Raw genomic sequence first — 12,727 nt, forward strand, 5'->3', positions numbered from 1 at the left:
TGCAACCCGCGTGACATATTTGTAGAGCGCGTTGCATTCAAAATAAGCAAATAAGAGTACAAAAAATAGGTCTCAAAGAAGCACGACACATCAGATTTTTTCTAAGTCAATAATAATTATGAATAAATTGGGACAAAAATTAAATAGGAAGTTTTCTTGAAAATCGGCTCCAACTGTAGTCTCCTGGGCATAAAATTGGGGCATCAATTCTCTCTAGTTTGGCAATTGTTCCCCCCAGCAAAATGCAAAATTTACGCCCCCGTTGGAATTTTCCGGATTGGGCACCGGGCCCTCGAGATAGGTGTCCGGAAGCATTGGTCGTGTTGATATTTATTTTGGAACACCCTGTAAATAATATACGAACCGTGTAGATATATTCGGACAAAAATCGTCAAAGCTCTATTTTTGCACTCTTAATAAATCTCTTGCAACATACACACACAAAATTATTTGTTGAAATCGAGCATTATTGGCAACAATATACTTTTTTCCCACGTTCGCGTCTTATTGTCGTCAGGATTTTTTGAAAATTCTCACAGAACAAAATGTTCAGTCAGATTTCCTTTCAAAATGGCAAAAACAGTTTTGAGAAAGGACTGCAGCGATGCATGAAAAACAGTCTCGCCTATGGGTATGCGCGAGACCTGCGGAGCACCATCGCCGCTCTGGAACGGAGCGAGCATGAGTTTTTCCGGCCGAAAATTGAGGGTGTGCAGCTGGTCGAGGTCTTCGAGCAACTTCGGTCGGAAAATGAGCAGATGCGGGCTGCGGAGGAAACCATGATGGACAGAGCGGAAGTTCTACGCAAAATTAGAGCGGAGAAGTTTGAGGAGCAAGTGATCACGAAGGAGAAGAATAAGAAGGATGCTGGAAATTGGCTCTGCGTCGAATCTGAGTATGGTAAGCATGAACTTATTGTTAGACCCAAAGGCAAAAGAGCCAAGCGCAAATTTTCACTCAGATACGAGACATAGCGGTGGATGGGGACCGTGGATTCTGCGGCCAAAAATTCGTTGTTTGTCTTGGATATATACCCTTGACTAAGTTTTTTTTAAAAAAAACTCATCTATAACTCACAGAAAAAATAATAGCTCCTTAGACAATTTAAATTTATATTTTTGTTAATTTGGACCAAATATAGCTGAAATAATAATAAATTAATTTTTTCCCCTTCTAGAGAAGTGGCTTGAGAAGCACTTTTCGCGTCTTCGCAAGCAGTTTGAAGCGCTTAAAATAAACCAAGTGAGGTACAAAAATCTCTCAGACGTCACCATCATCAAGAACATTCTAAAAGAGAAATTAATGTCAACCTCTGCGCTGCTGCAGAAGTTTGAGCAAGAGCTCAAATCATTAGAAAACGTGAGCGTCGAGGAGTCGGAGGCGCTGGCCACTAAAACGAGCGTTTTGTGTGAGGCGAAGAATAATGTGGATATAGACAGGCTGAGGCTTGAAATAGAGCAGCAGGCGCAGGAGGAAACTGATCTGGACATTCAGATTGAACTGATTGAGAGGGAGATTATTGAAGCGAATGAGGTGCGAAAAGGAAAGAAGAATTAAAATTAAGGAATAAAACTGTTAAATTTTCAGCTTTGCAGCGAAGATTTGGATACAAATCAAGGAGAAGAATCAAAGCGTGCAAAATATCACGTGGAGCAGCTCCAGGAACAGCAGATGAGGCTCAAGAAGCACGTTGAAAGTCAAATGGCAAATTTGAGGGAGTTGCAAGTCAGGCGAGATTTGGCCAAGAAGCATTTGGAAGCACTGCCAAAACCATCTACAGAATCAGAAAAGATATCTGAAGCTAAGAAAGAGCTTGGCCACCAAAATGAGGAAATGAACAAACTGCTGAAGTTAATTGTATACATATAGTTATTTTACAAAGTAGAAGTTTTTTTATAAATTTAGCCATTTTATATAAATATAATCGATTCCTGAAGGTTGAATTAGGTTAGGCAGCCGAATCAATTATCCTATAATTCGCCAAGACGTACTCTTTGACGTAGCGCTGACCTGATTGCGAGATCGAGATAGTGGCACAATTGAGATGGCCAGAAGAAGCGAAAAAGTCTGGCCTACCTTTTTGCTTGTGCCAAGCTGTCGCTGTGACGCGCTGATTGCTTTTAGAGGTTACTCAAACCAAAATCCAGCCGAAATTATGATATTCGGCATGTCTTCTCAGATTTTCGACCGACTGCATAACCTAACAAAATTCGAACCTCGGGAATCGGTTGCGCTATCAAAAAATGATATTCTAGAGCTACATCAAAAAAGCCCTAAAATTTTAAACAATTTTATTCTATTTTTCACGTCTGCAAAATAGGAAAAATTGAAACCAACATTGAAGGCGGCTGAGGAAAAACAGAGGCACTCAGAGGAAGAGCAAACGCGCTATGAACAGTGGGAGAAAGACGCCACAGAGCAAAAGTCCGCTTTGAAGAAAACACTGATGCGGAAGACCAAAATTTCAGAGCAGCTTCACGAGGAGGAGAAAGAGAGCAAGGCGTTGCACAAAGAAAAGCTGCGGCATCTGGAGCAGATAAAGCGGCAGCAGCGCAGCGAGGACACCAGGGCCGAGGCCAACAGGCAGCTGAAGCGCAGGGCCGACAAGAAGAAGCTGGCGCTGCTGACCGAGTTGGAGGCGGAGATGGAAAAGCTGCAGGAGAAGCAGAAAAGCCTCCAAGGTGTCAGGGAAAGGGAGACGAGCGTGAGGGGCGAGTGCCAGTCTGTAGAGGAGGATGTCAAAGGATTAAAATTGCATTTGGAAGAAGTCGGCGCCAAGCTTGATGCCAACAAGGAAAAGATTATGTCGCTCGCAAAGAGTTTGAATCTTTGAGGAATTAGTTTGTTTGTTAAATTGTTTAAATAAAACTGAAATTAGTAGTTTTACACTTTTATTTACATATACACGTACAAAATTTTCAGTTGGCCACATGGCTGTAAGACTCAAGACATAAATAATTATGAAAAATTATATAGATACTATGATCAGGCAAGAAACAAAATCACAAATATACAATCTGGATAATATTTATAAATGCGAACGTAAGTTTTCTAAGACTTTAAGTTGTGAATGAATGAAAATCTTTTTCAGCTATTATTGTCAGTTCCAAACGTTTGAGCAATACACTCAAGACAAAGCCTAATGGTAATAGTGCGCGCATATAATATGCTACCCCAAGAGTTATTATTATACATACATTTATGTATTTCAAGTCTGATTAGGACACTCTAGAGCACTTTGTCCTGCAAAGTGCAACAAACGATTGTTACATAAAATGCGGGCGAAAAACGCATCACCAATTTTAGAAAATTTACAACTTGATTTTTGCTCTCTGCGCAAACGCAACACACACAAGGATATTTTTTTCTTGACAAGAAAACTCTTAAGGATTCGATTTTGGATGTAAGGAAAACTCGCAAATTTTTTTAAATTTATCTTATAATATAGTTTTCGCTCTATTTAGCTGATATCTGGTATGTGGACACTCCCATGAGAAAAATCGATCGTGGGTCATTTTTGACGTTCCAGAGCAAATATTAAGTTTCTTACATGGGTTGCTTAACCTTTTGAGTTTGGTTAATCGTAGAGCAAGGACAAAAAACCTTGTTAACATACTTTGAAAGCTGAAAAAATTCATATTTAAAACACGTTGAAAAAAGCTTGCAACGCGTTTTTATTTCCGAAAAAACAAATAAATTAAAATATAAAAAGGATATTTAAATTTTTTTCATAAGACAATAATGGAGCTACATGACCTGGCAGTGATCTCAGAAATTTTTAAAGTAATATTTCCAACCGTTTAAGGACTATTTGCAAAATTCTCGGCTAAAGTCTTAAATCTTATCCAGAATTCTTTTCCGATCGATACATCTTGTCAAAAAAACATTACCACGTCGAATCATTTAGAGTTTCCCTGTGAGAGGCAACTCTGCATCACTGATCACAGCTTTAATACTTTATGAAAATTTTTACTAGTGATTTTCCACAAATCACCACTTCAAGAGGTATTCTAGCGCACTTCATAGTTTAAAATATATAATTCTGTCTTCAAAGCGATGCACAGTAGCCGGAATCTAGTTTTCGCTATGTGAAATCCGAGTGATAAGTAGGCGCAGAGAGCTGCTGCGATAAGACACCCTTCAGCCTATCGTTCTTCGAAGAACGAATGCTCGCGAGCTAGCCCTGAATTTATATTCACACACAAGCTAGCTGCTATTTGGTCTCTAAACTCTCTTGTTCTCTGGATAGCACGAATATATGAACAAATCACTCACCACCGTCGGAAATCGGCGATTTTTAATCTGCCTTTTGTGCAAAATGAGAGAATCAGTAAAGTAAGCCGGAATATTTTGATGATCAACGTGTATTTTATGGTTATCACTTCCTCCAATGGAATTTTTATTAACAGAAATATATTTATTTCAAAATCAAGTAGTAACCCTCACTTCCACAAAAGGCGATTTAACCTATTTACTTGGTCTAGATAGTTCAACTTATCTGGAATGCAACAGTTTTAGGTCTTCAGCGAGGTCTGGATGATTCCTGCGGTTAAGGCCACTAAAGCTCTATCAAGCCAGGTTACAGGGTTTGGATACAGCAGTCCACCTTCGTAGAAGCCAAGGTGGCCGCCATGAGCCAGCTCCAGGTGCAGCACCTGCTTCTTCATGGCTGCAAAAAAAAATGTCAGCGTTAACGCAAATCCAAACGGATAAATATTCTCATGAAAAAACTCTTACGTAGACGACCATGAATAATGTAGCAGCTTATTCAATCTGAATGTTGTTTGATAAGTTGTATATTTTGAGAAATAAACACAACAGCTGACAAAAATAGGAAATCTGAAGAGAGCGCAATAAATTTTACATACAGGCCAAGTTTCTGACTGGAGACAGCATTGGTTCCGGCACCAGCGGGTCGTCTTTGGCGTTTATGAATATCATGGGCGAGCGAATGTCTTTGAGATAGTTGACGCTGCTGCTCCATTGGTACAGCTCCCTTACAGAGCCAAAGTTGTGAACTCTCCTAAAACAAAAATGAAAATTTATTAGGCTTATTTCAATCAAAAGGTTTAAAATAAAAACAGCAAGAATTTCTCCGTTTTTTTCCTGACGATTAGCTATTTTTTTATATCCATCATAAAATACTGGAAAAATGCAGCTTAGAATGACAAACCTTTTTCAACAAGGAAACCTTCAAGGGTTTAATGTTTATTTGGAGAAAGAGGCGCTTTTATCCAAACTTCGAAAATAAAAACACTGGACCGTCTTTTAGTAAATTGTCTGCCCTGTTGTCAAAATGCATTTCAAACTGACCTTGTGTACGCTTCATCCAGTTCAGGCAGGGTAGCAGCCGAGAAAATGTCCCTCTCGTTGAGCTTGTGTTTCTTACGCACGTCTTCAGAGAGAAGAACCTTGCGGTGCCTCAAGATAATGCTCTTCATGTTTTCAGTCATAAAGTAAAGGTAGAAGCGGCGGAAGTTGTGCCACATCAGCAGCCACTTGGTGCCCCTGCAACATTTTTTTAATACCTGAAGTGAAAGAGTCTTCAAGTAAACTTACTCCAAGGCGCAGTATCCCTGGCACACGGAGATGGCACCCAGAAGGGCCGAAGGCCGAACTCGCTGCTCACCAAAGTACTTGGTCACCAGGTTGCCGCCCAGGCTGAAGCCGACCGCAATGATCCTCGTGTTGGGCCACCGTTCCAGAATTTGTTTGAGCATCATGTCAAAGTCATCTGTGTGGCCTGAAAATGGACACGTTCAGTTTTATCTTTTGTTGGAGTTAAAAAAATCTTAATATTTGGGAATCATGTAATTAATAAGGGTTCGTTCCAGTTGTGGTGAATTTTGGATTTTGCAATTAAGATTTCACTTGACGAAACAATTCACCCTGTGTTTCTGCGCACCGATGCTTTGAAAAATTTTAATCGAATATTTTTGATCATTTTCTTCTAATGTTATAAAATACTACATACACGTTTGATGCAAAAAAAATATTTAATTTTTGTAGGAACAAAAATTAATATTTATGTCCATTATTTCTTTTCAGTGTTGGCAAAAACAAAACAACGTAGAGGATAGGTTTAGATTGTGCATTCCTGGCATGTTTACAAAAAATATTGCAGCACTCACCGTAGGTAAAAAGCCTGGGCGCGGTGACTTGCACGCTGGTCAACGCCCCAACGTGGTTGAGGACTGCGCATCGGTAGCCGCCCTGGTGTGTCGCGTGGTGCACAAACGTGCGGATGTACACAGACTCGCTCGTGTTTCCGATGCCTGGGCAGATGGCCAGGGTGAAGTCATCTGCGGAAACAGGAAAAAATATTTATTTCACTTGCGGTTGACCTTTTTTATCGGCTCATCTCTTTTGATATGGGTGATCCCCTGATAGCGTTAAACTCCGCGTCCCAATAACAAGGCGAACGAATAACATGGATGCCTCATAATTGGAGAAAAACCCAGAGTCCAGAAAAGGAATAGCTCGTGTTTCTGCCCCCGCACGTTCTTTTATTTTAATGCTATACATCCGTCCGTGAAATTAATTCACACATGCTAGAACGATGCAACCAGGAAGCAGCGAGTTGGAAAGCTTTTGCAATCCTCCCAATTCGAACGGACTGGTCATTGTAATGCAAGAGAGTTATACTGTACGTAGGCGCAAATCAGTTAGCACTCGACCCCCCAATGTCCCATTGAATCGTGCAGCACGCACTCAACAATGCGAGCCAACGGCTTGGTGCTTGGTTTGGTTCATTAACAAATGTGTACTCGCAAGTGGCATTATGCAATAAGCTTATCAAAGATCAAGGCTGGGTTTTAGCTATCAAATGTCGCTGGAGAGGCTTTCTTAATTGATTTTATCACAAGTTGCTCTTTGTCGAGAAAAAATATTGGCGCTGATGAAGAGACTTTGTGAATTAGTTATTTCGTCATCGTCTGGAAGGCCAAGGACGGCGCTCTGGCACGAGGCCCTCCTCGGTCAGGCAAATCAATTTCCCAGCTCGTCAGTCGTGGACGTGTCGAGTGAGTGCGTCCCGCACAAAGGACAATGAGGCAAAAATTGCTTCACTTGCAAAGTAGCCAGGAAAAAGCGGCAGCTTCCTAGGCATGAACGCACACTTGGCCAGAAACTCTTTTCTTTGTGTGCGGCCTCTTGAGGGAAAATTATTGGGAATTTGGGTCGATCAGCACATTGATCAGCAAAAATTGGCAGCTAGCGACGAGCAGAACCATAAAAAATTACGGATGGCTGTTGTCAAGGCTTTATCAGCATTATCAGCTTATTTTGAGTCAATTTGTAACCTTCTGATCCCACAATTAAAAAGGGAAATGGAATTTGATTTGTTGGCGTTTTTGTTTATCATCAAAATTTTCTGTGTATTTTTAAATAACAAAAAAGGAGTAAAACCCCAGGTTTTAAACTTGGAATTTCCCCATCTTTTAGCAAGCACTTCCAGTAAAATTAAGTGTCACTCAAGTAATTGAATGCAAAAAATTGGGCACAAATTCACTTGGGCTCACAGCTCTAGTTACCTCTATGGTAAGATCTCTGAGAATAACGGAAAGTAATTAAGTGACTCGCATCAATCGATTTGTCCTATCAAGATAAGTAAAATTACAAAAATATAATCACAAATGAACAAAAACTGGATTTTTAAAAGTGATTTGAAAGTGTTTCCAAAAAATATATCCAGGCCGTAACTCGAAAACAATGCTAGGAAGTAAACTTTGGACTTGTAGTCCACTCAAATATCACAAATTTGAGAGGGAAAACATATGTCAGAGCGAACGAACCTTATTCTTTTTTTGTGAAAAATCAATTCTAATAAAAAATCTTGGTTAAAAATTTCGTGAGCCATAATCCTATAGAGGGCTGCCAGCGAGTCGCGACAGATTTAAATTCAACGGCCAGCTGCGTGTAATAGTGCCAGCCACCTCCACGTGAAAAAGGATTTTCTCGAAGCTTCTTCCCGCCGTAGCAATGGTAATTAGGCTACTTTCGGTGCTGTTATTGTTATGGAGTGGAAAGCCACGCACATCGGGGACGCGTGTTTCAGTAGGTGCCCTTTGTGTCGGCAAACACGAGCGATTGCACTTGCGTGCGTGACCGCCTGGGTCGATCACTACTACTAAACTTGTGTTTAGCATACCTAAAATTTATTTCCCAATTAAATACTTCTCGACTTGTGCGGTAGTCGTTTGTTAGCACCCAGCGGTTTGAGAAGTGCTGATTCAACACCGCCATAATTATTTCTGCTGCCAATGTTTTCTCTGGCGGATTGGCTAGTTGCTATCTGCCAGAGATAATGCGTGTGGTTGAGGAAAAGGTCCCTGATGGAAAATACGCACCAAAACAAACACATTTACAGTAAAATGAGATAAAGTGAACCTGGTTTTGATTTTTAATCTGTCCTAGAAAGTTAAAACCAAATGTTGTCTAAAATTATCTAAAATACAACTGGCATAATTCTTCACAAAGAAACAAACAAATATCACTGCCAGAAGCCAATAATTTATTTGTTTCTTGGTGAAGAATTCAAGATAAATTTAAAATGACCTTAATGGGGAAACATAGGAATCGATATAGATAGTTGAATTATTTAAAGCAAGTGTTGTTTTTCAAAAATCCACAAGTTAGGCAATTTTTGGATTTTGGAACAACGAAATCCCCTTCCTAGAGGCAATTAACATACCAAATTTCATTCAAATCGATCGAATCTTTCCAAATTTGTGTCACCTAGAAATAGAAAAAGCCAAAACCAGTAGGTCTATAAATTCTTCCAATAGAAGCAATAAAACTAGAAGTAAAAGTTTTGGGATTTACATTCTTGATTCAGATGTGTCGTACGTGGGCGTATGACGTCATATTTTTTATTAAATCGTTGCTGGGAATGAGCCAGAAAGCACTACGGTAAATTTACCAAACTCTGAGAGGAACGACGGAAACGAGCCTTTTGCATAAATCATTGCTGTGCGGGGCTTCGGAAAATTGCGCCAAATTTGACAAGGCTGGCGTTCTGGAAAATACCGCGACAGAAGCCAATGAACAAACACACGCCGAGAAAAAAAATAGCGTTCAAATGCTGTAATAACCGGTCGACCTTTAAATTAGCAGTACAAGGGAGGCCGAGAAAAGCGAGTTAGTTCCCTTGCACTGGCTCGCCTTATCGCGAATTGACGCAATTCCGCTGATAAGCAAAATCCACATAAATATCATGCACGTCGACACCTGTCTAGAATTTTCGAAATAATGGTCGGGCTGCACTTATGATAAAAAAAATAAGAAATATTGAACGATAAAGAGACAACGCCGCTTTTCTACAAGAGAGCAGTGAAAATTCGACGCGGTTGTCAATTAGGAATAAATTATTTACGAACTCTCCCTTTTTCGAGTTCAGCAGGGCGCATCCTGGCCGTGCAATTACAATGCAAGACTTTCTCCTCGCTTTGTTTACCTTCTGGCTGGATGTTCTTGGCTTCTAGCGGCTCGTACACGTCATACGTCAAGGTGGACCCGTCGGTCAGGTTGACTAGACATCGCTCCCCGATTGGCAGCGGACAGCGAACGCGTCCAATGATGCTGTGCACCACCGTCTGCACATGGCCGCTGAAGCCCCACAAACGGGTTGGCTGGTACCTGCAAATAGGAAAAGTTAAAAAATATTTGCCTAAAATTCACGGTTGTATAAAGAAATAAACAAATATTGGAATTTCATTGTTCAGACCAAAAGTGAATTAACGGTTTATACGTTTTCGACGATTTTCGACGCCATTTAAAAATTTTGACCGAATAATTTAACTTCCTAATCTAATACGATCCTCAGGAATCAATTGGCTTGGTCAAAAACGAAATTCCAGGGTTACTTTATATCAGAAGTTGCAAAAATTATAAGATTTTTGGAGGTGAAATGTGTACATACATTTATTTTTCCACACTATTCCTTCATTCATTGATTCATTAATAAATTATTCAGTATTAAAAATCAATTCTTTCATTCTCTTGACATCCCCATCAAAACAATAAATAATTAACGCAATCGATCTGCATTCCGCATGAATAATTGCTCCGTTTGTAATGGAGAAATTGCGGCGGGAATCAATTGCCGACCGACACGCAAGCCAAACAAGTCACACGTTGTTTGTATAATATGAAATGTGCACCTCGAGCCATGCACCTTTTTTTCTTTCACCACAATTCGCTTGAGAGTATCCGCGGCCGCCGCAACGCTTATTTTAACTCGCGTAAGTCAAGGAAAACGCGGTTGTGCAAAACACAGGTGGCAAATACCCGACCCTGGAGCTACTGCAAGAAAATGCAGCGAATTAAACATAAGCTTGCGTGAACTTGAACTCAGTCAGGCGGCGGATGCTGGAGGCGCTGTGACGTTCGTTGACACAAAACAGTGAGCCGCCAGACATCATCTGTGGTGCAACGAAAGGTTAAAATTAACCTTTTATTGTTCGCCGCAATATCAACAGCCGTCTTTTATTGTGTTGGTCGGTTTTATCAGTCTATTCTGTGTGATGAACTCGGCGTCGCTTGCGTCAAGAATGAGAATGAGTGGTCGATATCGCACGTCGCACGAGCTAATCGCACTTTCCCGGAACGAAAATGCCAGAGAGATGATCAGTTTGTCCACGTGCTCTTACGCAATGTAAAAATTGCATTTGGACACAAAATTAAAAAATTGATCATTTAAAAAAAAGTAACTCGAAATACTATTTGTCAATTTTCATTAGTGTCCGAAAAACTCCTTCAATTTTGGAAACCGAAATGCCAACAAAAGTTTAATTTTATAATTTATTATTGTAACCAGTAAAAATACGTAATCCTCAAATCAAGATTGGCCTCACTGGACTAATTTTTCATTTATTAAGACAAATAATTTAAAAGAAAATTTGGTGAATATCACGCTCACCGCCAGACAACCTCAAAGATAGTATATAAATATAAATTTTACCCACACCGCGAAAAAGAATGCGTTTGTTTGTAATTTTAATCCAAGCAGTGTTGCTAACCACGACACTTACTCATTCTTGGCTGACAAATGCTATTTTTCGAAATTATCACAGTGGGTGCTATCCTGACGTAATCAATTATTGCTCCACAAACCCCTTTCCGAGGAGTGACTCACTCGCGTAAGGTTGCTGTTGTTTCCCATTTTAAAACAAAACTAATCAACTAATCGAATCGGCGAAAAAATTTGTTAATAATAACAAGCTATGTTTTCGTTTAAATCGTGCAGCAGTAATTATATGAAAGCGCAGCGGTTCTGTTAGCACTCACAATCAGGTCGTCGACCTGGCGTAAAAAAAGGAGAGCATCCAAAACCTGCTACTTTCGCGGATGGCCCACTGCGTTAAGTGTCAAGAACGTCGTGATCGAGGTTTCATAAATGCTAATAAAAACGGAAAAAATTACACTTTGCCCTGGTTCAAATTCTGCCACTATAAATTTTATCAAACTAACATTACTTTTCACTTAAGCACATATTATTTAGAAATCAACATGTTTAATATTTCCTAAAAGACGGTTGATAAGTAAATTACTAAAAAAAATCGTTTACCAACAAGATAATTAAGAAATTACTGTGAAAGACTTAAATTTATAAATTCTTTTAAAAATTGTAAAAATTTACGGAAATTAAAGAGAAGCAGATTTTTCCGATTTTTCTGACACGTTTTCATCATTGCAAAAATATTTTTCAACTTTCTGCACGCTTTCGCGAATTCCAAGAATTCTGCTCACAACAAAGGTACTAACATCCCGAAATCAGGTCAGTATCATACATAACATAACATTCAGAAAGTGAAAAAGAGAACAATCTAGCGCTAATCAACTGGCAACAACATTGGGATCCTTTCGAACCCTCTTTCCCTCTCAATCAAATCGTGTTGCCATGCAAATTGGGGGGGCGCAACGACCCGAATTTCGGTCTATTTATACGAATTTGAAACATATTCTTACGGCTCGTTCAGCAGCGGAGCCATCTTCAGGATGGACTCGAAGAAGTTGCGGTCCTTGCAGAAGACGACCGGCTTCGTCGGTTCACTGTTGACATTGAGAATCCTGAAGAGGACGCACAGGATGACGGCCACCACGGCCAAAATCACGGTCGACATTTTAGCGCGACTCCACCTTTACGGACGCAGCGACACGCACTATGACCTCAGACGGCCGTCCCTCGGACACTCAGTTTCTCAGCTCAGCCGGACCGGACGCTCATCAATCGTCCGCAAGACTGGCACCGCGCTCTTTCGATCGGTCGACATGTATCGTACGAAGAACTTGCTGGGCTTGACTCATTCATTCCACGACTCGTGATATTCCTATCATCTGCATCTGCGCCGCATCGCGCCCTCCCACTTTTCGAGGCACTTACCGGCACTGCCGTTTGCGCATGCGTCCAAATCGAATCTTTTTGATTGCTTACGCGCTAACTTGCCTCAAAGGTAAATTCAATTCAGGAACTATTTATTTTGCTAAATTTGAATCTAAAATCCTTACTTAAACGTACAGACACCACAAATTGACTATTATTATTTACATATTATTCTGAGGATACCTTTGAAATTATAATATAATTATTATTATGATTACCAACTGACGTTGTCCTGCGGCTGATATTCCGTCTCCGGGACCCCCGAAGGCCCTTCCATCCGAATTTCGTCGAGATCGACTGAGCCGTTCCCGAACCACCCCCGGGACCATCTAGACGCCAGAGCTA

At 40.3% G+C, this 12,727-nt stretch overlaps 2 protein-coding genes across 2 annotated transcripts; one reads left to right on the top strand and one right to left on the bottom strand.

Annotated features, from left to right (window-relative positions):
* Positions 1 to 98: 98 nt before the first annotated feature.
* LOC135942139 (golgin subfamily A member 6-like protein 26) lies at positions 99 to 2,880 on the top strand. The gene is made up of 4 exons (XM_065488109.1): positions 99 to 900; positions 1,178 to 1,533; positions 1,588 to 1,857; positions 2,321 to 2,880. Exons 1-4 carry the CDS (start codon positions 546 to 548, stop codon positions 2,831 to 2,833), a joined length of 1,494 nt encoding a protein of 497 aa, XP_065344181.1. The 5' UTR covers positions 99 to 545; the 3' UTR covers positions 2,834 to 2,880.
* Positions 2,879 to 12,281, bottom strand: Hydr2 (abhydrolase domain-containing protein 2). The gene is made up of 7 exons (XM_065488110.1): positions 11,968 to 12,281; positions 9,455 to 9,636; positions 6,132 to 6,302; positions 5,560 to 5,743; positions 5,314 to 5,508; positions 4,869 to 5,023; positions 2,879 to 4,669 (listed from the first exon to the last, which is right to left on the bottom strand). Exons 1-7 carry the CDS (start codon positions 12,120 to 12,122, stop codon positions 4,515 to 4,517), a joined length of 1,197 nt encoding a protein of 398 aa, XP_065344182.1. The 5' UTR covers positions 12,123 to 12,281; the 3' UTR covers positions 2,879 to 4,514.
* Between the last annotated feature and the right edge of the window lie 446 nt (positions 12,282 to 12,727).

The sequence above is a fragment of the Cloeon dipterum genome, chromosome 4 (genome assembly GCF_949628265.1).
Source record: "Cloeon dipterum chromosome 4, ieCloDipt1.1, whole genome shotgun sequence".
Lineage (NCBI taxonomy): Eukaryota > Metazoa > Arthropoda > Insecta > Ephemeroptera > Baetidae > Cloeon > Cloeon dipterum.